General features: G+C 49.1%; 1 protein-coding gene across 1 annotated transcript; it reads right to left on the bottom strand.

The window, feature by feature from the left end:
• Positions 1-27,464, bottom strand: CES1 (carboxylesterase 1). The gene is made up of 14 exons (XM_011360134.1): positions 27,382-27,464; positions 23,470-23,674; positions 21,285-21,429; positions 18,747-18,880; positions 16,349-16,502; positions 13,512-13,616; positions 11,663-11,767; positions 8,895-8,933; positions 5,682-5,822; positions 5,302-5,382; positions 4,918-5,065; positions 1,767-1,898; positions 609-678; positions 1-331 (listed from the first exon to the last, which is right to left on the bottom strand). Exons 1-14 carry the CDS (start codon positions 27,431-27,433, stop codon positions 148-150), a joined length of 1,695 nt encoding a protein of 564 aa, XP_011358436.1. The 5' UTR covers positions 27,434-27,464; the 3' UTR covers positions 1-147.

The following is a 27,464-nucleotide window of genomic DNA, read 5'->3' as shown; positions in this document are numbered from 1 at the left end:
ACAGACACTGACTTTATTTTAAAACTTGAGGCCACTCCCACCTGACAATCCGCCAGCCTCCACAGTAAGACACCTCTTTGGCCTGTGAACACTTGTTGAATTATCCCTACACTCCCCCCAATCTTCAAGGCTGCCTGGGCCACCCATTCATAACTCGACGTGTTCTGTTTGCGGTGGCTTCTTGGCTGCTTCCTTGCTGTAGAGCTCGGTCCAGAAAGCCATTTTCTTGTCTTTCAGCTTCTGGGCCTCCTGGGTGGGGATGCCGAGCTGCAGGTACTTTTCCTGCTGGTCATATGCTGGCCAGTGGGGCAGCCCCTCCCCATTGGGGTTCCTGGGAATAGGAAAATCAAATGGAAATGCTCCAAAGTGATGATGTGGCCTCAACAATTCTCTGAGATATGCAGTGGTCCCCCAGCTTCATCTCTGCCAAAAGGTTCGTATGCCTCCAGAGGCGGGGTGCTCACCGTCTCCTGGACAGCCTGCCCATTTGTAGGGAGCTGTCATGCCAGAGGTCTCAGGGCCAGGCGTCTGACCACCAAGTGTTAGGAGCTACCCCTCCCCAACAGATACGCCCTGCCCCTCCCCAAGCCTGCTCCATCTTTGCTCACCCATTCCGAGCAAAGTTGGCCCAGAATTTCATCATCATCTTGCTGAGTTTGATCTCTTCTGAGTTGGTCCCTGGAGGGAAGAAGAGAAAAAGCCGTTGCTACTCAAAGCGTGTTCCTGGGCCAGCAGCTGCCACATCTCTTGAGAGCTCGTTAGAGATTCAAAATCTGAGCCCTTATTCCGGACCTACTGAGTTAAATCTGCATTTTAAGAAGATCCTGGGTAATATACGTGCACTCTAAGCTGGAGAGCTGCTGATACAGGACTCAGCGATGGGCTGTGGTCAACACATAAGCCAGATGCCTTTGTCTCCGGCGCCCACCCACCCCAGCCTCACCCTTCAGGGTTGCAATGCCAACACCTCAGGGTCTCCGCTACAGCCACCCCACTTCCCAGGAGGGCCCCCCTTTGTGTCTGTTCTCCATCTCTTTCACCCACACCCATTTTCATAGACTCTGAAAACCAGCCTCAATGATTCTATGGTATCTCCTAACCAGGAAATGGCCAGAGGCACTGGAGTGTCCCAAACAGCGCTGAGGTGGGTCACGCACGAGTCATCTATAACTGCTGATCATTAAGGTATTGAAGACATTTGTGAAAGGTTTTCTTTGAAAGATCATATTCCTGAAAATATTTTAAAAGATAAGAGTTTAGATAGATGGATAGATGATAGATAGATGATAGATAAATAGATGATAGGTGAATGATAAATGATAAATAGATAGATAGATATAGATAATAGATAATGATAGATAGATGACAGGCAGATGGATGGTTGAATAGACAGACGGCCACAGCTTAGCCCTGATTCAACGTTGGTACCAACCCTGACCTTACTCTTACACTCTGGTATGCTCTTGTGAGTGGGAAGTGGCCGGTGGCACTTTAGCCCTTGAGCAGGGCCCTGCAGGTGACCTACCACCTGTCTTATCAGTGCCCAGGTCCAGATTCTCAGACCAGGGATGAGGGTGCATGCATGCACCATTCTCCATCGTGCATGTCAGAGCAAGAGAGAGGTGGGCACCTTTGTAGTTAAACCTGTTGTGGCGAATTCGGGAAACTAAGAGCTGTAGAGAAGGAGGACTTGCCCAAAGCCACCAAACCGAGCCTTGACCCCAGATCTCCTAAGTCCAAGCTTGTAGTCACCAAAGGGCCATCACCTTTTAAAAGCGGGACCCCAAAGACAAAGAAGATCTCGTCCCCGTGGTCTGCGATCAACGTCTTGGGTTTCAGGACTGATGAGAAGCTTGAGCGATGCTGAAACTCATACACATAGGTGGGGGCTCCAGCATCTGAGAAGACACGATTCACGCACAGTTCCTGTTACTAGATGCATACCTGGGTGGTATCGAGGTCTCCGGGGCCATGAGCATGCAGGCAACTAGTGTCACACCTGGGACCAGAGTACACAACAACAATATTAATAGCCACGGGCCGCGGTGCTGAGTCCCGCGCAGCCCCGCAGGGAAGCCCTGGGAATAGGGAAAGAGTTTCTGACGAGTTCTGCGCTATGCTCAGGGGTGAAGAGCTGGTGGAACTGGATTCGAGCCGGGGATTTGTTCGATGGAGGCATGCATGAAGACCGAATGGATGGATGGATGGATGGATGAATGTGGAAACCTTGGGTAAATCCATTCAAAATAACTATCATTATAGGGCCACTGGGTCAATTCGCACAAACCCCTTTGCCTACCAATGCATTCATACAAGACCATCTGTATACACACAGTTTACTGCATTTCATTGATAACAGACTACTTTTCAGTCCTCTGAACCATACCTGCAGAAAAAAGGAAAAGGAGCAAAAAAAATCACTTATCATCTTACCAGAGAAGCCACGGTTCATATTTTAGCACATATCCCTTGCACGTAAATAAAATTGAGATAATATTGTATGTTATCTTGTAATGACTATAATCATTTCTTAACATCATTAAATATTTATCCACAAAATAGTTTTGTGACATATGCCATCCCAACTGGAGGACGTAAAATAATTTAATTGCCTCCCTCACCCCCCACCATTGCACCCTTGGGCCAACAGGAGGTGTGCAGGAGGGAAAAGCAGTCCTCTGGGTTCTATAAGCCCTTTGTTAAACAACTCCTTCCAGGTCAAGTAGAATTCACTGAAAGGTGGGGGTTAAACCTTGCCTCAGCCACTCAGAAGTTTTAGAAAGGAACTCCGAGCGAGCCCAGCCATAAAGGAAAGATCTTTTGTGAATGAGAGAACTTGTCTTGGGCAGGATGCTGCCCGAAAGATAATGTCGTTGTTGTTGCTGCCGTTATCACTTCTGCCTTAAACCACTAAGATGTGTAAAATTTCTACAGACACATCACAAGTCTTCAAAGGAAAGTAGGGCCCAGATCTGGACAATAATTAGGAACAAGAAGAGAAGCAGAGAGAAGGAGAGAGATAGTCATAAAAATATGCAAATTATAATAGTGCGATGTTCCGGTTTTTTTTTTTTTTTGGTGAGGAAAGGCTATGAAACTGGCAACGTTATTTTTACTTTTTATCTTAGTATACCAAGTGCGAGAGTTAAAAAATCCACACTCTTATACACTGGAAACCAATCTCGCAGTCTTTATCAAGAAATTTAAAATGCTCTTGTGGCCCAGATTACTTTTTTCGTTTCTAATAAGCGATCCTAAGAAAATTATTAGGGCCTTGGTTAAAGATTTATACACATTAAGGCTGAGCAAAATGTTTTTTGTAGCATCAAAATATAAGCGGCCAGCTTAAAAATACTAAATTAAACACTAAAATTAGAGAGATACTAAATTAAATTTAATCCATGAAATAATGGGTGTTTTGGGTGAATTTTTATTGACATTGAGGAAATGCCCATAACATAGTTTCTATGAACAAAATCAATATAAAATTAATTTTTAAATTATATGTAAGACATGGAAAGTGTGCTAGAAGAAAATAGATCAAAATTTATAGCAGATACTTCTAGGTGAAGGAATTATGAGTGATACCTAGTTTCTTTACGTGTTCCTTTATTTTTAAAACTTTCTGCAATTCTAAGATATGAATCTTATATTCAGAAAAGTTTTTTTTTTTTTTTATCAAAAAGTGAGACAAATCCAAAAATGAAAAAAATAATGTTGATAAAATCTGTGTAATCCTGGCAAAAAAGACCTTGAACTCAGAGTTATGAAATGTCATATAAAACGCACAAGTCCAGTATGGCTGGGAGCGGCAAATAGCACAGAAGGGGGCACCGCAGATCAGAAACACGGCGAGAGGCGAGACTGAGTTCACGAGGGAACACATGGGGCCCCCGAAGAGGAAGTGGTAACTGGAATACACAGCACTGTGCCAGACGCTTGGAAACCTGGGCTTTGCAGACCAGGCGAGGGGTACTCCTGGAAGAGGAAGGACCAGAAGGAACACCTGCCTTTTAGGTGAGCTCATCCAGCCCTGACCTCACACACCACCCACACAGCCTTGGGTCAATGTCGGAAGGTCCCGTGGGAGACCCGGCACACTCAGGGATGGACAAAAGCCAGCCACAGACACGGACATTTGCTGGACTGCCTGTCCTCACACCTCCCACTGCTCACCCCTTTCTTGGACCCGGACAACCTTGCAGATCCTACGTTTGGTGTCTCTCTTTCCCCAGCTCCACTGGGTAACAAACTCGTTTATAGCCAGCTCTAACCTTAGAAACCTTCCCGGAACCTGCCTTCCACAATTAGCCCTCTAGCCCCATGAACCACATAATCTCAGGTGAGAAGCGCCTGAGGCAGGTGCAGTCTGCTCTCGCCACGCCCCCTACGGAGGCCCGTCTTCTACCTCCAGCGTCAGCAGCTCTTTTGCCTGAGGTCTCCGGCCTCCAGGGACCACTCTGCGCATCTGGGAGGAGCTCAGGGCTCTAGGGAACTAACAAGCCTTGGGAATAGCCTCCGACCAATGCCTTGTAGAGTTGGAGGGTAAATACCCTGGCTCCCCTGCTGCTCAGGATAACTCTAAGACAGGTCCTCTGCTTCTCCCTCAGAGCTCCTCAGCTCTAGCTGCCCGCAAGAGATACTTGCCACTTCCCTCTCCTTCCCATGTCACTTCTCCGCCCCTCTGCTGGTGTTTTCTGGGACCATCTTCAAATAAAATAGTTGCATTTGGATCCTTTGCTCAGAGTCTGCTTCTGGCTGAAACCAAACTGGGACGGGGCCCTGCCTCAGGCCATATGGAACCGGCCTAGGAAGCCCAACCTCTCGCAGTTTCCACACACGTGTCTATCCTGAGGGGTGGGCAGGACGGACGACAGCGGGGTTGGTGTTGTTTCCTGTCCAACCTCTGAGGCTCACCTCTGTGGTGACGGGCCACGGTCACACACGGAAAAACAAATACCGCATCTCCTAACAAATCTAGGAACAGGTCTTTCTTTGCAACAGGGTCGTCTGTCCTTCCCAAATACTTCTCAATGACCATTGGTGCCAGTTCCTCGGGAATGTTCTGAAACAGATCGGGAGTGGAAGTGGCCGGTGAGAAAGGCACACGTTGATGGCGAACCTCTCGAGTCCTGCGCACACCCCTCTCCTCCCCCCGTGGCCAAGCAGGAAAGGGAAAAAGTGGGGACAAAACCCTCTGGCTGCCGTCTTTATTCTGCCATCTAACTGCTCTGTGATTCGGGGTAATCCCCTGCCCCTCCTTGGGTCTCAGCCAGTTCTGGGGATTCCCTAGACCCTTACTGTGAGGGGGTAGGACCTCGACAAGAGCAGTGTGGCCATCTCCTCGTCCATCTCGCCTTCAGAGATCGGGTAGCCCATTAGCTGTTAAAACAATGGTTTCGCATTTGTGAATCACTGACATTGAACCTGACCAACAACCAACCAACCAAACCAATGCAGGCTGGAAGTCAACTTGGCAAGGTTGTTGACGGGCTAGGAAAAATCAGTAAATCAAATGGACTTATATCCATTTCACTCAAGGAGTGAAAATTGAAACTTGTGCAAAGGGGACAGCTGTCCTGGCCCCAGACTGGGATCTGGAGAAGGAGATCCTGAGAGCAGAGGTGGGGGGTGGTGTGACAGGCGGGGGAGGCACGTCCAAGAGGCTCGCACATTCTCACCAGCGGAAGGATCCAGCCAAACTCATTCTTGTTGATTCCGAGGAGATATGGGACGGGGTTGAGTTTCTTTTCAGCCAGCATCTCTTCAGGCATCTTTGGAAGCACCACGCCATCAACCACAGTGTACAGGAAGGGGTGGCTCTGGTGGAGAGGGCACAATGACGTGTGTGCTCCCTCTCTCGAGGTCACACTCACGACCTCCTTTCGGCCTGTCTGAGCATGAGGCCAGCACCGCAGACCTGTGTGGCAGTGGCCACAAGACTCGGGGTCCTAACAGAGGGGCTAAGTGCATGACCCCAGGGGGCAGATCTAGTCCCCAAAAGACTAGCAGTGGGAAAGTGATGGAAGAAAAAAATCTCACTCAAATTGAAATATATAAAAATATATAATGTAAAATTTATTTTATATTAATATTTCTATTTCATACAAAACATAAAAAATATATTTTACATATATTTCAATGTGAAGCATATGTATCTTTATATGTATTTTTCTACAGTCGATTCTCATCATCCACAGGAGTTAAGTCCTATAAAGTCACTATGAATTCTGAATTAGCGAACACCGAGTCCCGGCTCCCAAGGGAAATACAGGGGGAGGTCCTGCCAGCCTTTGGTCACAGATCGGGACATGAAACTTGGCTCTGCCACTTACTAGCTGGTAACTTGGGAAAGTAATTTCACCTGTTCGTGCCTCAGTTTCCTCATCTACAAGATGGGTTGGTGTGGGGATTAAATGACCGGACACGTGCAGAATGCTCCACACGGTCCTTGGTACGCAGAAGGGACTTGACGGACACTAGAGAGTACTCATCGGCAGCGCCGTCACAGATCCTGCACACAAATGCCGGCCTCCTGTGCTGTTCACTCTCCCTGGGTGGCAGGCGGGCCTAGACAGTCCAGGCTTGGAGACCCTGTGGCTCCCAGGACCTGCATCTGCTCTGTGAAGGCCGATGGATGAGGCGCCCGTTCTGGCTGGCTGCCAGAAGTTCTGGCAAGTGAACCTGACCCAACAGAACGAGGGCCCAGATCCTAATCCAACGCGGCTGGTGGCAGGGGAGGAAGATAGGGGCGTGACCACCGCCCTCTCTGAGAGGCACGGCCCAAGCTGGGGGAGCGGAGCAGCTCATTCTGGAAGGAGGACATAGGGCACCCCACAGTGAGGCCCGGCATGGGCAGCGGGTTCTGGGGGATGAGCAGGCGCAGGGACTGCTAAGTTGTGGGACCAGCAGGAGCAGAGGGACAGAGGGGCCCCCGTGTCCCATGCAGGGAGGGATGGCCTGGGGCACCAGCGAGGTCAAGCGACTGCGGTCCGGGCTTGTACAATGCCCGGCACGGAGCGAGCACTCAGACACGCCTTGAAGAGGTAAATTCCCGGAGACAGGGGGATCTGTGCTGTGAGAAGCCGGCGTGCCCTGGCCTGCGATGATCGGAGTGATTCCTGCAGCATCGCGAGCCACGGCAGTGGGGACAGAGAGCAGAGGTGAACGGAGCAAAGCCAGAGGAGGGAAGGAGCAGTTAAGGGTGTCGTTTCATAAACTATATAAATGTCTAACCAACGTACTGTATACTTGAAACTAATTAAAATTTAAAAATTTAAAAACATTTGAACTCCGCCCCCCCCACCCCCACAACACCTCCCAAAAAAGTTCCGGAGAGAGACAGAGGCCCCGGCAGGTCTGGCAGCGTCCAGTGGGGGTGCTGACTGACGCCAGCAGCGGTGAGGACAGCAGTAACTGTCCCTGTCCAGAGCGGGTGCAAGTGGCTGCCCTATGTGGACGTTACCTCGCTCGGGTCCAGAAAGCCAGGGGCCTGTGCCACCCCTTCTGCTCGTCTTAAGCCCCACAGCCTGTCCATTAGCAAATCTTGTTGGCTGCTCCTTAAAAAATATCCAGACACCAAGCCCCCCTGGCCATCCCCTCTGCCGCGGCCCATCCAAGCTGCCATGATCCGCTGCCTGGGGACACAGCTCGTGTCCCTGAGTCTGTGTGGCCCTTTCCCTACTGTGTTTCAACATCGCAGTCAAAGAGCTCTTTCGTAAAAACGAAGGTCTCATGACTCCTCTGTTCGAAAACCTCCCAACACAGCCCATGCCACTCGGTATCGAAATTCAAGTCCTTTAAGTGACCCCCGCTCCCGTTCCCTTGCCAGCTTCGAGCCCGTCCTCTCCCCTCACGCCCTCTCCTCCGGCCTCAGGGATTTGGGGTTGCTGCTCCCTCTGCCTAGAACGCTCTCCCTCCAGTTTCTCCGACTGCTGGCTTCCTCCTCTCTCCTGCAGAACTTGGCTCCCACGTCACCCTCTCATTGAGACATTCCCTGACCCCCACTATGTAAATTCAAACCACTGGCAAACTCCGTGCCTGTTTCCCACTTTCTCTTCCTCCATAATACTGACCCTCATCAATCATGCTCCGTTTTTTATGTGTTTGTTTCTTGTAATCTCCCCTCACTCCGAGAGGGCAGGGGCTTGTATCTGCTTTGCCTGCTTCCCTGGTGTGTCCCCCAGCTCGAAAATCGAGTCCTGGCACATAGTGAGTGCTAATTAAATGTTTGCTGGATGATGACTCAGTGAATCTCATTTAATCCATGCAATACCTTCTAAGGTAAGCCCTACTGCCCCCTGGGAGAGAGCAGAGGGGACAGGATTGTGAGATGTTGCAGAGGTCATGTCGTCAGAACCTGCCGATGCTTCGGAAGGTGGGAGGAGAAGAGGAAGGAGTTGGAGAGGGCGCCGTTGGCGTTTCCTGCATGGCTGGGAGCGGGTGGTGTCCTCGAGCCTGAGGTTCTTCACTCCCTTCCTGACAGTCCTGCCCACGGTGCAGCTCACACAGCTAATCGACCCTCAGTGAAGGCTCCTGAAGAACCCTCATCCAGGCCCCTCCACCGCCCCATGCTGCAAGTCGCCAGTACAGCCTTCTCCCACTGGAGCACTTTTAGAAGCAGGAAATATAACCAAAAAGGGGAATAGGCTGGGCCCAGGGGACCCAGAGCTGATGACTGAGAGCACTGGACTGGGAGTCACGGGAACGGGTTCCAGTCCTACGGCTGGTTCTCCTGGCTGCGTTACCCAGGCAAGTTACTGCCCCTCTCTGGGCCTCAGCAATCACAGGGAGTTAGCAGGAGTCTACAAGGGAGAACTCTTTTATTCGTACTTAACTGGACTTTAACATTGTCAAGATTTAAAACTTGTAATCAAGGAAATAAAGGTCCTTACCTCTTTGGGATCTCCAACTAAATCAAGACGAAAAAAATTCTGTGAAAACAAAGGGATGTGTGTGAGAAGGCTTTCTGGAAGAAAAGCTGATCTTCGTGATGTGCGTGCCAAAGGTCTCAGGTTGTGCCTCCCGGTGCCACCTTGGCGGGACCAAGAGGAAGTAGGCAGGAGATTGGGTCCCCTGGGCACGAGCACGGGCTGCAGGTGTGGGGTGGAGGAGGGGAGCTCTGGAGAGTATGTTTGTTGTTTGTGCCTGCCCTGCCCTCCGTCCATTTCCTCTTCTTGTTCCCTCAGGCAGCGGCACCCCAATTTTCCTTTGGGAGACCTCCCTCTTCCCCATTCTCACTCCATGAGCCCAGGCATATATATGCCCGGGATACACACACACACACACACACACACACACACACACACACACACACACACACACGACTGTGGTATCCCCTCTTCCTGACCAAAGAAATTAGTTCACAGATGGGCACATGCCCATGTCAGGCCAATGGTGTTTACCACAAAACTTTTGCTGAAATTGCTGGTAAAGAGGGTTCCTAAGCAGATAGGATATATGTCTAAGTGCTGTTGTTGTCTTTGACCTCCCCAGGGGACAAACCTGCCTGAGACTGAAGCCAGCCTAGGAGGTAAAAAGTTGAGGGCTAAGCACAGAGTCTTAATAATATATGTGTATCTGGGTCCAGCCATGCCTGAAGACATGTATGTACTCTTGAACTTTTCATTTATCTGAAGATTCTGTTACAATACATTTCTTTTTCTGATTAAGGCAATTTGAAAAGTTTTCTCATCTTGCATTAGAAAGTCCAGTCTCATACAAGCTCACTAAAATTCACCCCACACCCACACTTTTCTTTGCTGTATACTCACCAAGATTTCACTGATTGTAATGTTAACACTATGGCTAACTAGTCTGACCAGTAGGCAGAAAATGACCAATAGGTAGAGTCCCCTATTATGGGTTGTAGCTCTATGGCTGTGTGTGTGTGTGTGCGCACGTGTGTGTGCGCACGTGTGCGTGCGTGCATGTGCGTGCACACGTGTGTGCGCATGTGTGTGCGTGTGTGCATGCGTGTGCACGTGTGTGTGCTTGCTTGCATGTGCGCACATGTGTGCGCACGTGTGTATGTGCGTGCGTGTTTGCATGTGTGCATGTGTGCATGTGTGTATGTGCGTGCGTGTTTGCATGTGTGTGTGCGTGTTTGCATGTGTGCGTGTGTGCATGTGTGTGCGCACGTGTGTGTGTGCGTGTGTGGGGGGGTGTGTAGGGCAGAGCAGATAATCATGGAAAGACTTCCACATGATCTCAGAAAATCTCAGAAGGGAAACATGGCTCTGAGGTTCTCTGGGTTCCCCCTTATAAGCTGGGTCCTCTTATGCCACATGGAATAAATTTGCCTCTTTCTAGGCATCAGAAAACAGTTGTATTTTAATTCTTTGACTACATTAGTCACCTTATTTGAGCCTTAGAAACCAGGACCCAAGCCCCAAGGCCACCTTGCACTCAGCCCATGGGAACAGAGCCAAGTCCAGTGCTAGAGGCCTGTACCTGGGGGACCAGCAATATCTTCAGGGGCCCAGGGTCCAGACAGAGAATCCAGGAACTCAGATTACTTCTGGGCTCACATTCACCCCCTCCCAGCAAAGAAGGTAATAGTTCCCATGGCTCTGCACGCTGTATTCCCTGTATTCTCTGACTGTCTGTCCTGCTATCGTATCTCCATGGTGACCTGTGCCATAGCCATGCATCAATCCTCAAATGTTACCTTCTCTGTGATGCATCCCTGCGGACTACAATGCATGCTCCCCTTCTCTGTACTCCCACCACACTTAATCCACCAAGTATAAAGGTGTGTTTCTCTTTAGATGGTTCCTTGTGAGTAGAGACTATATCCAATTCATGTCTGCATCGCTCTCCCTGTACCTGCCCCTGTACACTTATAATGGATGGATGGATGGATGGATGGATAAATGGATGGATGGCTAGATTTGGTCAACATATGGGGTATGGGTGAATTAGGTGGATAAGTGGATAGATGGGTGATAACTAGCATATTGATGATGGATCACTGATTTTAGAAGGATGGATGATGGAGTAAAGATATATAATGGCTAGACGATGCATGAATGATTGATAATAGATAAATAAAAGTTATGGATGGCTTGATATTAGATTAGTGAAAGGATATTAATGAATTGGATGTTTTTGTGGATGGATAGATGGATATAATAATAAGATGATGAATGGACGGTTGGATGGATGAATGGGTGGACGTACGGTTATCTCAGAATCACAGTTGAGGCAGAGTCCCAGAAAATCTAGAAAACTGCGCCACCACTGGGTTATACTGATCATTTCTAAATTAACCAAGATAAATTTTGACGACCTTTCTGAAAAAAATTTTTTTTTTAATATCTCCATTCCCCAAATTCAGCGTGGTAGTTACCTCTGGGAATAATGTTTAATTTCTTAAAAATATGTCTGAAAACAAAATGACAAAATAGTGTTTAGACAGAGCTGGGGGATTATTACACTAATGTTCATTATGTTAGTTTTTGACTTTGCTATCATTTGAGATATTTCATAATAAAAAGAAAGAAAGAAATTCTCCATTTAGATCCAGGGGTGATATTGCTTCAGGGAGGCGAGATACTGCCCCCAAGTAGTTTTTTGAAGGTAAAGGGTCAGCTTAAATGATGCCTGGGGCCAAGTTTACAGGGCGAGGGGCTCGTGTAGCCACGAGAATGGGGGCACCTACCATCTCCAGCGTTATCTCCATGAGCTCTTCCTCTGACTTCTGGCGCAGGCACTGCACTATGACAGCCGAAGTGGTGGTTTTACACCCAGCAGTGATAGCAATTCGCTGCAGAGATCATAGGCAACAGCAGGATTAAAAAGCCACGTCCCTTTCCTCAATCAAAAGTGGGTGTTCTATCTCAACCTCAATGTCCAAAGGCAGTAGAGGGCAGAGGAAAATTCTCTAGGTCAGCGAGTGTGGCTCTTAGGTCTCAGTCACACTAATTATATAACCTCTATCTCCGTCAACTCTATTAAAATGGGCAAAGTGATCTCCAAGCCGAATGTCTAAAGAGGGCAGTATGAAGAAGGCTTAAGAGCATGGAACCCAGCTCTGCTTGGTTTCAAAACCTCAACTCTGCACTTACTAGCATGTGGCCTTGGACAAGTATTGCAAAGCGCAGCCAGAGGGGAAGGTGAAATGGAGAGGGTCACCGTGCCACCTGGAGAGCGTGCAAGGGCTCCCAAAGCCGAGTAGAGTGTCTGACGCAGAATCTAGCTCGGCGTGGACTGAGAGAAAATGATGGTGGTGACGGGTGTGGGGGACAGCGCACAAGAGCAAGAATCAAAGTCTTACATTCCCTTCATTCTGCCAATTTCTAGTTTCTGTTCAATAGTGAAATCCAGCCCCATCTCTGCCACCAGTTTCCTTTAAATAAATTCCTCTTCCCTGATGGGAGCCCGGTCAAGAGGGCTCCTGTTGTTTATAACCGAAGAGCTCTGAAAAACATTCTCAAAATTCTCCATGTCTTCATCTCCTCTCCTCCTCCTTAGCAGGCCCTTAAAGTCTGGCTGCTCCCTGCGCCTCTCCACGAATGCGCTCCCGCAGCACCACACCCCCCATTCCAGGGGCATTCCTCAGCAGAGCCGCCCTGCTACTCTCCCTTCCTTGGCTTCCTATCAGTCTCCAGAGAAAGACGAAGCCCTCGCCAGGGTCCTATGCAGCATGGCCTCTGCCAGTGTCCCCACCTTCAGCTCACTCCGGGTCCCCCTGCACGTTCCGCTCTAGCCACATCGGAGTCGTCATTCACTCTCACTTGAGATACTTCCTCCTGCCATGGGACAGTGTGCGTGCTGTTCCCTCTTCCTGGAATGTTCTTTTCTCACCAAACAAATGATGGCTCATCATTCTTTTCTCAACTTATTGATCACTTTCTTTGGGAAGCCTTTCCTGATAACCTCCCCCTCCACCCTGGACTAAGTGCTCCTTTTCGACTCCGTTGTGACAAAAGTTGACATTTTATAATTGTGTGCTTATATAATCATTCATCTATCTCCTCCATAGAATGGAAGCTTTGCAAGGTTGTTAGATGTCTGGTTATATCAAGATTATTTGTTGAGTGAATGAATGACTCAATGAAGAAATTCTCCAGGACTCCATTGCAGTTGCAAAGCCCCCAGGGAGGAACCACTTCAAGCCCACGTGCTGCAAGTTCACCAGAACTCAGACTCGCAGAGAGATAAGACACAATGGCAGTCCACTCCCCACTGTCCGGCCCAGCACCTCATCTTGGCACAATTTGCAAAGTATGGTCAATGGATAGTGCACTGTTCTGGCAGTCCAGAGTCGTGAGCTTGAGCCCCAGCTCTGCCCTGATCACTCACTGACCTTGGCAAGCTGCTTCTGCTTTCTGGCCCAGTTTGCTCAGCAGTAAAACTGGGAGAGTGGGTGAGGTGTCTCCTTGCTCTTTCACTCAGCTATTCTCCTGTGACTTTCTGAGCATGTCAGCTGGACACCACGGCAAGGAAGACCCCTGAAGACTCCAGGAGAGTAGAGCAAAGCACGTGGGGGCTGTCACTGTGCAACCTACCTGAGCTAAGGTCTTCATGTCCTTCTTGCTCAGAGCAGCAGTGAGGACCACACCACTCTCAGAGATGGCCCGGTGGAAGAGATTCTTGGCTAGGGGAGATATCACCTGAGACAGGAGTAGAGAGGAATAGAGTTTATGCTCATGGGGAGGGAGTCTTCAAGAGCAACCCCCACCCACAGCTCTGCCCTAGCCTGTTCTCCTAGAGACTCTGGGCTCAGTGGACATACCAGGTCCTCACCTGGCCTGGCCTGTTCCCCAGGCTGAGCCCAGGGCCCAGTTTTTCGGAGAAGACCTCAGCTGGAGGAAGCCAGGGTCACAGAGTGAGTGACAGAACAGGAACTATGCAGAGAGCACTGATTATAACAATCAAAAGTACCAGAAAAGCAGCTGAGCAATTCCTAGCAACCCTTTAAAGACACAGTTCTGATTATGCATTTCTTTTACTCAGAATTTATCCTAAGAAAAACAATCATGGAAGCACACAACACTTTCTAAGAGTGCTCATGCTGTTTATAATGAAAAAGATTGGCCATTACCCAAGGTTCCAATATAATGAGATGGAATAAATAAGCTACGTTTCATTCTTACCATGGAATATTATGCAACTATAAAAAATAAAATTATGGAAGAGTACTTAAGAGTTAGGGAAATATTTATGTTGTATTGTGATGTTAATACAGTTTTTGTTTAAAAAAATCCTAAATGGAGAGAGAGAGGTGACAGGTAATGATAGATAGATAGATAGATAGATAGATAGATAGATAGATAGATAGATAGATAGATAGAGTGAATGAGTGAGTAAGTCATGGAAAAAGACTAGAAAAATACATATCAAAATGCCTACAGTGAATATGGAGAGTAATGGAATTACGGATGACCTTTCATTTTTGAATTTATTGGTACTTTACCTTTTTCTCCACTTTGCAAACTATAAAAATTTTCCTCTGAGTATTAAACTATGAAAGCAAACATGTAGTATGTTTTAAAAATACAATAATTGTTCCAGTCAAGATGGTGGAGTAGGTAAGTGCAGTGCTTGCCTCCTCTCATGACCACATCAAAATTACAACTAAACTACAGAACAACCATCACTGAGAATTGCCTGAAGACTAGCTGAACAGAAATCTTATAACTAAGGACATACAGAGGAAGCCACTCCGAGACTGGTAGGAGGGGCAGAAACATGAACAGGGCTGGTCCTACACCTGCCTGTGGCAGTTAAAAATTGGGAGGAATATCTTGGCTGTGTAGATTCCTACTGAGGAGCAAGGAAGAGACATAGGGTGGCTAAATGGATAAGAAAACAAAACATTTACATATGCTGCCTACAAAGACTCACTTTAGATTGAAAGACACGTGGACTGAAAGTAAAGAGATGGAAAAAGGTATTTCATGAAAATGGAAACAAACAAAAAAAAATGGTGTAGCAATACTTATACCAGCCAAAATAGACTTTAAAGCAAAGGCTATAACAAGAGACCAAGTAGGACCCTGTAATCCCACCTCTGGGTATTTAGCTGAAGAAACCCAAAACACTACTTTGAAGCAACATGTGCATCCATAAATATTCGATGCAGCATTGTTTACAACAGCCAAGATATGGAGGCAACCTGGATGTCCATCAGTGGATGAATGGATGAAGAAGAGCTGATATATAGATATACATACATATATATAATGGCATATTACTCAGCCATAGAAAAAAATGAAATCTTGCCTTTTGCAACAATATGGTTGGACCTAGAGGGTGTTGTGCTGAGTGGAGTAAGTCAGACAGAGAAAGACAAGTGTCATATGGTTTCACTTATATGTGGACTCTAGAGAACTGAGTAAATGAACAAATAAAACAGAAACAACCTTACAGATGCAGAGAGCCTTTTGATGGTTGCTGGATGGGGAGGTTAGGGGGATGGGTGAAGTGTGGCAGGAGGTTAAGAAATAGAGATTGGTGGATACAAAATACTTATGGGGATGTAGAGCATAGCATGGGGAATATAGTCAGTAGTATTGTAATAACTATGTATGGTATCAGATGGGTACTGGATTTATCAAGGTGATCACTTCGTAAATTATATAAATGTCAAATCACTGTGTTGTACTTGAAACTAATATTGTATGTCAGCTATAATGGAAAAAATGCGTATTTTTAAAAAGTACAGTAATAGTGCTGACCTTCTGCTCAACTATGATGCAGCTCGAGGGTTTCTTACAACTCCTCGCACCTTCTAATTTGGTTTTCCAGGTTGTGCCTGTGTCCGCATCCCCTGCCCCATCCCTACCCCATCCTACCTTCCAATTCCTCTCTTCTCTCTCACCCACTTTCTCCAGCCCAGCTCCACCCTTCATTCCCAGAGACTACTGTCCTCCCTCTTGGGAGTGGACAAACCACCAGCCCACCTCAGAAGAGCCCCTGACCCGTTCTTAGTGCTCATGTCCTCCTGACATGTAGATCTGGCTTTAAGCCAAACAATGACACTGCCCACCTCTCATAAGTGCCTCCTCTTATTCATAATTTATACCCACCCCTGCTTCCCAAGAGAAGTGAGGTGAGTCCTAATATAAAAATGATTGGGAAGGAGAGAGAAAGAGAGAGAGAGAGCTTGACTAATTTAGAAGAGGAGGAGTGTTGCAGGCTGTGGCTGGAGATTACTGTGGCCCTAGGATGCTGAGCTTCCTGGGGGCCAAGGAGAATTTGGCTATGAACCCTCCACTATCTGATTCCGTGCAGAGTAAGATCAGCCTTGAATCCAGGTCTTGTTAATAAAGATGCCCATGATTAGATCAGCTGGTCTCCAACGGGTCCCAACAACAGCCACGTTAGGGCTTGGAACACTTACAAGAACAGATACACTTTGGCCTCCTGCTGACTCTCCAAAGATGGTCACAGAGCCAGGGTTCCCTCCAAAGTTGGCAATGTTCTCCTGGACCCAGCGCAGGGCAGCCAACTGGTCCAAGTGACCCCAGTTCCCCGGGCTGTGTTCATCCCCCGTGCTGTAAGAGAACAGGGTGGGGATGGGAGCAGAGACATCATGGCAGGGTTCTCAGGACCACAGATTGGGCTGCGGGCTCTAAGTGAGCCTTCTGGAATAAGTCATAGCTTTCATAGCCCTGACTCAGGGTTTGTCACCTGCCTTCCATTCCTGAAACATTGTTTGGTGTAGGGCTTTAGATTCCTTAATCTGGCATCTACTTATTGAGCCAAACACTACGTACCAAACATTGTTCTAAGAGGCAGAAACACATCTGAAAACAAAATAGGCAAAATCTCTAACTACACCGAGCTTACACTACAGATCATGAATAAATAAACAGATAAATATAGAATTTAATGCCAGATAGTGAAAATGCTTTCAGGAAAAATAAAACAGTAAGAGAAAAGGCAGCGATGGGGCAGTGGGGCCGTTTCAGATCAGCTGTCCTGGGAAGGCCTCTTTGAGGCAGCAGTACTTGAATAGAGACTTGAATGAGTGAACTCATGAGCCCTGTAAATATCCAAATTAGGGAATTCTAGGCAGCAGAAACAGCAAGTGCAAAGGCCCTGGGGCCTGGTGATCAAAAAGTGTGAGTACAGGACAAGCAACTAAAGAGGGTCCTGTGGGCTTCGGTAAAGCCTTCGCTGTCATTGTAAGTAATGTGAGAAGTCACTGCCGGGGAAGAAATGGTTCTGTTTGTCTCAAATGATCACTCTAGCTATTGCGTGGAACATGGTATGAAAGGGTTATTAAAGTAAGTGATTATTACCATAATCCAGGTGAGTAACACAGAGAGCTTTGATTAGGGTGGATAGAAGAGAGGAGGCAAGAAGTGGTTGGATTCTGAATATGTTTTAAAGGTGGAGTCCAGAAGATTTGCTGATGCATAATGGGTGGGGTGGGAGACAAAGGGAAGGGTCTAGACTGACTGCAGGGCTTTTACGTTGAGCAACGAGAAGACGGAGCTGCCAGCAGTTGAGCAGGAGGCATTAGGAGAAAGGAGTATTTCCAGGGGAGGGGCACTGGGAGTCGAGGATTAAGTTCGTCCCTGTGAAGTGACACCCCGTAAAGACAGCAGTAGGTCATTAGTAATGTGTCTCTAGGTTTAGAAGGAGAGGTCAAGGCTAAAATTAGGGAGCTGTGAAAGTGGCCCCCCGAGATCACTCGGGGAACCAGTGGAGATACACACAGAAGCCTGAAGACAGGGAGGAGGAGGGGCCTTTGAAAAGGCCAAGAGGGAGCAGTGTCCGAGGCAAGAAGTGGCCAGGAGCCAAGAGAAGGAAGAATTTCAAAGAAGTGTGAGCGATCATGTGTGGGGCTGCCAAGGTTGGACCAAGAGCTGGAGGGTCACCAGTGACCTCAACCAGAGCCATCGGTGGTGTGATCAGAGTAGAGACCCGCCTGGTATGGGGAAAGGAGAAGCTGGGAGTTGAGGAAGGTGGTGTCAGCAGAGCAGCTTCATCGCAATGAGGAGCGGAGAAACAGGCAGGGGGCTAAAGAGGTGAGGAGTCTCAATGAAGCTGATATATCCTGGGACAGGACTCACCTGGGATAAGCCTCCTCCACCCCTACAGGTCTTCCGGGTGAGAAGCCCACCCCTCCCCAAGCCTGCCCCTCGGCCCTCTCTGGGTCAGAGGTCCTGGGGCCAGTGCAATTAGGAAACCTGCCAGAAACTCTGTCCTAAGAACACCTGGTTCCTGTCTTCATGCAGACTCGATGGAGGAGACTCTAGCCTTGACTCATGCATGTGCCATATGCAGAAGGAAATAGGGCGAGTGATCTCATATTCCTCCGGGGATGGTTGTCTGTGGGGTCGGATGCTCTGACAACCTCCCAGCTCCCATCACCCAGAAGCAGCCATCACGCTTCCGCCCTGAGTCTGCCCCTGCTTTACTTTCCCACAGGAGATGAGACGTATAAACTGCTGCTGTAAGTATCGTGTTGCTAGGTGTCATTTCGGGGGTGCGTAAGGTGCTCAGGCATTACAGGTAAAAAGGAAATGAGTATTTCAGAAGAGGGGACATTTGTGTCAGGCTTCACAGGGTGAAGAGGGGTTTGCCAGGTAGAACAGGCGTTACAGGAAGAGGAAACAGCGCCGCGATGAGGAGCAGAGGAAATGAGATGGTACGTGGAGCTCAGCGATGAAAGGATTCGGGCGCCTTCCTGAGGAACTAACCGAGATCCCCTGAGGACTGACATGACCAAAGCTGGGTCCTAGCACCCTCGCTCTGGGAGCCAATGCACAGTGAGTCCAGCATCTCACCTGAAGAATCCCCAGATGCCCAGGCGGTACTGAATGGTCACTACTACCACGTTTTCATAGGCAGCGAGGACCAGTCCATTATAGGTTGATGCCTCGCCCAGCAACAGACCACCTCCGTGGATCCACACCATCACCTGGCCAGGGAAGAAGTGATCGTCCTGGTTATAGGAAGCAGAGCTCAGAAAGATCTCAGGACATCGTTTGTCTTAGTCACCTACCTCTTGACCATGACTCAGGAAGGCCATTCTTCAAAGTCCGTGAGTCCCCAGCAAAGTTGGAGCAGGCAGTCACTCTCCTTCCTCATTCTTCCAGCTAGGGCCAGGGTCACCACCCCATTCAATGTACCTGGCTGCTCCTACCTGTCTCCCCAGCCCCAGGGTCACCTCCTCCCAAAGCTCATCATGCTGAGAACACCATCATGGGAACAGCCACGGCTAAGGGTGTCATCCACTCCTCAGCACTCCTAACATCTCATATCTGGACCCCTCACCCAGCTCGGCACACTCTGCCTGCGGCAGCCCTTGACTTTCAGCTTCGCCTTAGTTACCTCTTGTGTAGTGAGTTAGACTTTTCTCATGTGTGTGTGAATGATTATCTCAACAAGCGTACATGTGGCATCTTTTCCTAATATTTCTTCCCTCTCCCACCTCTGCATCCCTAAATCTCATCCACCCTTCGAAGCCCAGCCTACAAGCTACCTCTTCCAAGAAGTGTTCAATCATTTGACGAACATGATCTTATAACCTTTAGAATTCTACAAATAAGACTCGAGGATGAGTATGGACACGATTCATAATAAATGGTTCTTGCATTTAAAGACCTCACTTTGCGGGGAAATAAGTGGTTGAAATAATAATATCGTAATTATTTCGTTAATGAAGAAATAAAAGAACTCTGAACACAACCCATGGGCCAAGCAGGGTTCTAAGCACCAGAAAGTAAACCAACCATGAGGTAGAAATTACTATCGTGCCATTTAACAGGCAGGAAAACTGAGGCACCTCAGATGCCAAGTTATGTAATAAGTGGTGGAAGCAGGACTTGAACCCATGCGCCTGGCTCCAGAGTCTCTGTGTTGAGACACCCAGGACGCTGCAGCCAATGGCCACAGCGCGGTAGGTCAGCCATCAGGTTAAGAGTCAGACCTTCTCTCAACAATAACTAAGGTGTCGGGAGGGCCTGCCTTGTGTACTGCACCAGGCACCGAGATATTCATCACTGAATACTCACGTCACTGTTCCCGTTTTGAGGAAGCAGCCAGTCTCTTAGCTAGTAGAAGGCAGAACCAGGATTTGAACCCAGACTCTGCAACTCCAGAGCCTGTGTCCATAAGCAGATGTTCTCCCACCTCTTGGTTCCCAGAGCCCCTGTTCTTCCTGCACCTCTGATCCCTGCCTATCTCGGGGCAGAGGGACAGAGTTCTGTCACCTGCGAGGGAAGGCGGAACCAAAGCTGGTGAGCAGTGATTTGCTGAAGAAGCTGGTCTGTCTGTGCAGCCCAGATGCTAAGATGCTTGAAGGCAGGGGCCCCATGGTAATGGTTGTGCGTTATTCCTTTCTCCTAACCCCAAGCCTAGCTATGGATATAAGGGCCCTGAGCATACAATCGAAGAACGAACGGATAAGTGAGCGAATCTTTGTCCCCACCTCTTTGAGGCAAGTTTGTGCAGTGCTACTTCTAGGCCCAGGTTCACGGACACGCTCTCTCACCCCTGCCCGCACCCCTCCCTCTCCACTCTGGAAACTGCGTCCAGGAGGCCCGCCTCACCCTCCAGCCCAAGTCTGGAAGCCTGCCCCATCTCTGGGCTTTCATTTATTGTGCAAATGCTAACTTACTGGGCCAGCAACCTAGCCAAAGACAATTACGGAGTGCAATTAGCTATGAGAAAGTCCCAGGTATTTGGTTGAAGGCAAAGGAAAGTGATTCTCGGATTACTCCAGGTGCTGCTTTCACACCTCAGTCACCAGGGGACGCGGAAAGTTGTCAGAGCCCCATCTGTGTGTGTCGAGAAAGGCCACACACATGCTCCCTGTCCCTGTCTGTGCCACAGAGCGCGGGTCTGAAGATCAAGAGACTCTTGCTCTGGTCCTGCCAGCCCTCCTGGATGACCTCTCCTCCCCCTCTCTGGGCCTCAGTTTCTCTATCTGTAAAGAAAGTGCTGGGTTGTTGGCTTCTCTCTAAGATTCCTTCCATGTCCATCTTTAGAGGTAATTGTGTCTTAGCAACCAGGAGTAATTTAGCAATTAGGAGTAATCATTCTTGTCCTTCTACTAGCATGAGAGAACTTAGAAAAATTGACGGTGGGTTACAAGTGTACAGCAAAGTCCCCCAGAGGCCCTCTGTCTGTCACTGGGGAAACTGAGGTATAGAAACTATTTCCTGTGGTCGTGTGGCCTGGTCATGTGGTGGGTAAGGGAAGCCCGGGGCCCCCGAAACAGCCCTCGGTGGCTGTGATGGCCCTGCCCCAAGCTGCCTCCTTCCCCTTCCGGTCTGTACCAGAAGGTTCCGCGGCCCTGCTGCTTTCCACATTCCACTTACCGGCAGCCTGCTTTTCTTGCTCAGGTCAGCGGGAGTGTAAATATTTAGGTAAAGGCAGTCTTCAGAACTCTTGACAGGCAACGTCTCCTTTGTGTCGAAAAAGAACTTGGAGATCATTTGATTCAGCTTTATGTCTTGAGAGCACCTGGGAGGGGTGGGGAGAAGGCAGTCCTGAGCTTCATGAGCCAAGCCCGGAGCCGTCTGCCAAGGTCAGGCCGGGCCTTGGTCGGGGGGCGGCTCCAGGCCTGCACCAAGCTGCTCTTACCAGACTGACTGAAGACCCTGGAGAGGGTAGGAGGCTACCTGGGGGCTGGGGGCTGGGGCTCGCTAAGACCCCCCAGCACCACGTAGTGAGAAGGCCTGGCACGCCTCCCCATCCTGATGCAGCTGGTCAGTGAGATGAGGCCATCTATCCACCACCCCACCTGGGAGACGGCAGTTCCTGCATGCCCTGGAGGCAGCCCAGCTCTCTGCTGGGCTCCCGTGCTGGGTACAGGGCCACCATGTTCCTCCGCCAGGTAAATCAGGTGGCCTAGTCCATGGGAGACTTCCATAAACCATGAGAAGTCACTCAGATGGCAGACGTCTGGGGCCTGCAACAGGTCAGGGGTGAAGCAACATCAGAACCGCCTCGGCCACTGACTGGTTGGGTGACCGGAGGTGAAATCTTTCCCTGCTCTGGGCCTGGATCTGAATGAGTCTAAATGAGGGGAGTGGTCTCCATATGGGTCTTCCGGCCCTGACGCTAAGATTCCATCATTAGCGCTCCCAAGCCTAGTAACAGACCTTAAGGATCCAGCATAGATTATAATTGGCAGCCTTTCCTGAGTCCTCCCAGCATGCTGACCATTGTTTTAGGGACTCCTTATGTGCTGACTCATTCATCTCGCAAATCAGCCCCATGACACAGATTCTAGCATCAAGCCTACTTTAGAGACGAGAAAACAGGGACACGGAGGGATTCGAGAACCTGCCCAGGCTCACACAGCCAGTGAGACACATACTACGCAGTGTTTATATTTCAAAGGACATTGTAAGCAACATCTCTGCGTCTCCATGTTCCCAGGAGCGGGGCCTCCCCGCCCCGGCTTGTAGGCAAGGTAACTGAGGCATGAAGTGGGTGACACAGCGGCCGAGTGGCGGAGCCAGAGCCCACGACGCTGCCCTAATTTCCATCCTGGGCAACTTCCCCCAGACCGCCAGGAGCAAGAGGCATAATATTCATAAAAAGAAGAAATTCAAATGTCAAAAAAGGGAAACAAAGTTTGACGTCACTAGTATTCAAGTGCAGAACAGTAAAATTATATAAAACTAATTATTACTATTAATCACATTGATAATAGTAATTAAAATATCTGAATGATTAATCATTTAAGATATCGATAATGTCAATAATTACTCTGCCTCGCCAACAGCCAAAAAACATTTTTTAGTACCCCTAAGCTTTGCCATAGATTCAACGAATGGAGGTTTTCATATATTAATGGAAAGTGTGTAGTTGGAACATTTCTAGAGGGACATTTAACTAAAAGTTCATACTCTTTGGCTTAGAAATGTCATTATTGGCACTTATGCAAAAGTATTCATAGATGTGTGTAAATATTTAGCTACAGGATCCTCATTGCAGTGCCATTTATATTATCGAAAACATCGTGATGCCAAATAAAAGACTGTAAAAAAACTAAGGTTCAATATTCAACATCAGACAGCTATTAAATGCCAGTCTGTGCCATTTAATGACACAGAATGTTGTTCATGATATGCTACTTACAAACGGGCGAAGCAGGCACCCAAACTCTCTATACGATGTGATTCTATTTTTAAGGGAGAAAATATGCAACAGATAACAGACGGGGAAAACAGAATTTAAGATATGAACAGCACTTCTCTCTAGGTTGTGGATTCATATGATTGTTATTTTCTTACCTTTACTTACCTAACTTCTCTGTAATAAGTATGTATTACATTTGCAATCAGGAAATAAAAACAGTGAATGTTATTTTTAAAAGGAAGGAAGGAAAGGGGAAGGAGAGAGAGAGGGATGGAGGGAGGGAGAAAGGAAGGGAAGAGAACAAGAGGATGAATGGGACACACCAGCCGTCGCTCTGCTGTGACTAGGTAGCTAGACACACCTGGGAACTGAGAAAGCGCCCCGCTAAGCCCCCAGAACCCCTTCCCGGCTTACGCAGGAGGGTAAGAGGTGGTGTTCTTCACCAGGTTCCACGGCTCCGCAGGCTGAGGAGGAGCAAACCTCAGGGACCCAAGGGGAGGCTTGGCAAAAGGGACTCCCAGGAAAACAGCCAAGGGCTGTGCAAATCCTTCTAAGCTGACATACTTCCCCAGGACTTTGCCCTGCACGGTGTCCACGACAGGTGGGGAGCGTAGGTGCCCTGTGGACATGGAGAGAAAAGGAGGACATGTCATCTGTGAAAGGTTTGAACTGGATTCCAGGCGAGTCTTGCCACTCTTGGCATGGGACCTTGAATGAGTCGCCTCAACTCATAGGCCTCAGTTTCTACTACTGTAAAAGAGAGATGAGGTGAGCTATCCTTCCTAACTCGTAGAGTTCTCCTAAGGAGCTTGTTGGAGTTGGAGGTATAACAGCATCCAGCAAAAAATAAATGCAAGCAGGACAGCTGCTTGGAGTAAACAAGACATTTGTTTTCTACTCTTAGAAGCTTCTAGAAACAATGGTCCATTGGGCTCCTGGCACCGAGCTGCACACTGGACGAAAGAATGAACAAGAAGCAGCCCCTCTTCTCAGGGGTCTGAGCCATGGAGGAACAATGAGCCACATACGTACCTGACCCTACTGCCGGGGCAAAAGTGGTCAGTGTCCCGAGACAGGAACTATTAAGGTGTCACAGGAGGGAGGGCAGGGAGCAAGGCCTTCCGACTGGTAGCATCACAGAGGCAGCAACCTTGGTGCTGCGACTTGCACTAGGGGAGGACTGGACAGGAGAGCTGGAATGGGGGGCGGTATAAAGGTACAAAGCAGAGAAGGGAATGTGCCGAGGTGAGGCTCTGAGACACCAAAATGCAGGACCTGCCGTAGGAAGAGTGAATGGCCTCCTGGGGCCAGAGGCATCTATGGGGAGTGGAAAAGAATCCCGGAATGAGAGGGGCTCAGGGCTGCCAGGGCCGCGCATGGCAGGCGAGGGGTTTGGGCTTTATTTAGTGAGTAAACGAGCAGCAGTGAACAGTTCTGGAGCATAGGAGCGTGGCACGATGGCTCTGAGCAGGGTCCTTGAGAGGGGAGAGGGACTGGAGTCGGATTCCTATCTGCCCCTTTCTGGTGGAGCAGACAGGTGCCCCTCAGTGAGTTGAAATTCACCTCTTTGCAGCTCCCGCACCAGGCCTGATTCCCCCTGCCACGGACCACCCTGGACCGCAGGCACCTGGTCGTGCCCGTCATTCTCAGGCCCCCTTGTCCGGTAGCGTCGGTGGTTTAAGCACTCCCCTTCGGAAACGACTTCTAGCCTCTCATCCTCCCAATTGTTCCCCTTTGGATACAGATAAAAGGTCAACATCTCCCTCAAAGCGTGTGGCCAGAATTAAAAAGAACCATCTCGACTGAGTCTTACAAAAGACTCCCGCAGCGACACTGGTGATACCACGTGCACAAGCAGGTTACAAAACAGTATCCGTGTCTTCCGTCATTAGTGGCCAATCCCATTCCGTGGCCGTTTAGGCTGTTTTCCTTTGTCATCGTTGCTGTTCATTAACATTAACATTGGGATGGACTTTGGAAGCACGTCTTTCGAGAGGTCAAGGGGTGGTGCGATTGCAGGTGACTTTTTGTTTTTGTGCTTTCCAAGTTTCCCGCATGGAACAGATTCCTTTTTATAATTTGAAGGATGTGTGTGTGCGCGTGTGCGTGCGCGTGTGCGTGTGCGTGTGCGTGTGCGTGTGTGTGAATACAGTGATGTCTATAAAGAATTTTGAAGGGCTTGGTCCCCGATCAGATGTGGGGGACAAGGGAGGGAAAGGCAAAGACACAGAGCTGACTTGGGATGCTGCTCCGTTTTCGACAGGTGCCGTGGAAATGTCGGGGAGATATCTGGGTAAGAAGACACCGAGGGAGTGGGTTCCTCAAGACTGGAGGAGGCCAGGGGAGGGGGCGGGGTGGAATCATCTACCCGAAGGTGAAAGTACAAACCATGGATACCTGGGATGTCATCGAGGGGGCCAGTGTGAGGGAGAAGAGCCAGAGCTGCAGAGAAACCTCAGGGAAACCTGCGGCCGAGACTAAGAACCAACTGTCAGAGCAGGGTGGGGGAGCATCGTGTGGTGGAGCGCGGTGAGCATCACGGCGGCCTGGGGAGGAAGTGTGCCAGGACTGCTGAGTGCTTCAGAGAGGGGGAGGAGGGTAAAGTCCGAGAAGAAACCAGGCTTGTTAAAGGCCTGGCTTCTATCAACTCAGCGATAACCTTTGACAGAGATAACGGGCACGGCACAATTGGTAGTGGTAAAAAAGTGGGTGGTTGGGTCGACAGTCCAAAGTAGCCGTGGTAACAGCAGCAGTTGCGCTTATGTTATATGTAATATTCATATACTGAGCACTTCCTAGGGATCAGACGTGCAGTCCGGCTCAGTAGCCTTCACAAAAGCCTTGCTTGGTAGGCACTGATATGCCTGGTTCACTGTTGAGGAGATGGAGGCAGCCAGGATAGACCTGCTGAAGATGGACAGGGGATGGCCTTGCCCGGGGTGACCGGCGGGCAGGGAACGCTCGGATTTGATTCCTTTTCTCACTCTGCCCTCCTACCTGGTTCCAGGCCCCTCAGAGCGCACAGCACCAGAAAGAAGATAAAATACAGATGGGACTGGGGCTGTCAGGGCACCGACGGCCATGGCAGCGGTTGTGGATTCTGGAGCCAGAGAGTGACTCCAGAGCACGCTTTTCCAGTCGACCTCGGGCAAGTACATTTCCCTCTCGGAGCCTCAATTTCTCCATCTATAAAACGACGCAGACGCATTCTGAGGTCCCTTGCTGCACCCTTGTACCCATTGCGTCTTTATTTTCTGCGCTCTTATGCACGGGCAGACGTTTGGAGCCCTGCTGACCCTGGAGGTTCTGCCCCTCCCAGACCTGGCCAGTTCCTACAATGGCATCGACTTGCCCTCACCCTCTGCCACCTTCTTTCCCAGGCTCTCACATGCCGGTCCACTGCCATCTTTCCTCAGTCACCCCAGTGCCAGTTCCCCGACAACTGCCCTTGAAATTGGCTAGTTTACATATCTTAAACCTGTTTGCCTAGTCTCACCTCTTCCTGGCCCACAGCTACGAAAGGCTTTCCTCAACAATTGCTCCCTCCTCCCTCTGAGCCCCCCGCCCCCGTGCTTCACTGTGCGGCCCACAATGGCGACGTGGCCCCTTCCTCTTGGGAACTGGGAGTAACAAACTACGTTTTCAGTGGCAGTTCCCTCATAATTTCTGTTAATACACAACGCTTTTAAACAACCCCTTTATTTGTGGAGCCTTTTGTCGCACCGTCTCCATCTCAGGCACTATGCTCTTTAGGAAAAAACAAAAACAAAAAACAAACCCATTTTATTCTTAAAACGACCTCACAAGGAAGGTACTGTTGTCACCCCCATTTTAGTACCACTGCCACTCATCGTCCATTGATCTGAGGCTTATAAACAACCACCTTGATCGATGTGGAGTTGGAATGTGCCACTCTTTTTGCCTGGCTTCTGGGGAAACCAAGGCACAGAAGCATGCAGTGCCTTGCCTAAGGACACACAGCTAGTAAGTGCTGAGCTGTGTGGGATTGGAACATAGGATCTCTGGCTTCAGAGTCTGATATTCATATTCTGCTAAACCACTCTCAACGATCTGGCCATATCTGGACTAATAATCAAGGAGAAAAAAATCTGAGTTCTTCAAAGTCCTCATTTGCGAGGCATGAAGTTAGCAGATGGTCCCTCCTCCACCCCCACCCCCAACATGTAGCATGTGCAGCCAAGAGGGTACCAGTTTCTGTGGAACTGCACCTGTCACAGCTTTGCCCTATACCCGTCTCCCCTACCCGGACCCCGGACAAGGGTTTGCAAATGTGCCCCCAGCTATTTCTACTTCAGAATGACTCACCCCAAGCCGTGGAAGCATGCAGGTAGACCAGGACTACAGCCAAGAGGCACATTGTGAAAGACAGCAGCACCGATGCCTGTGGG

The sequence above is a fragment of the Pteropus vampyrus genome, unplaced genomic scaffold, assembly GCF_000151845.1.
Source record: "Pteropus vampyrus isolate Shadow unplaced genomic scaffold, Pvam_2.0 Scaffold51, whole genome shotgun sequence".
Taxonomy (NCBI): Eukaryota; Metazoa; Chordata; class Mammalia; order Chiroptera; family Pteropodidae; genus Pteropus; species Pteropus vampyrus.
Note: the sequence above shows the minus strand (reverse complement) of the source record. Positions and strands in the feature narration are given on the sequence as shown.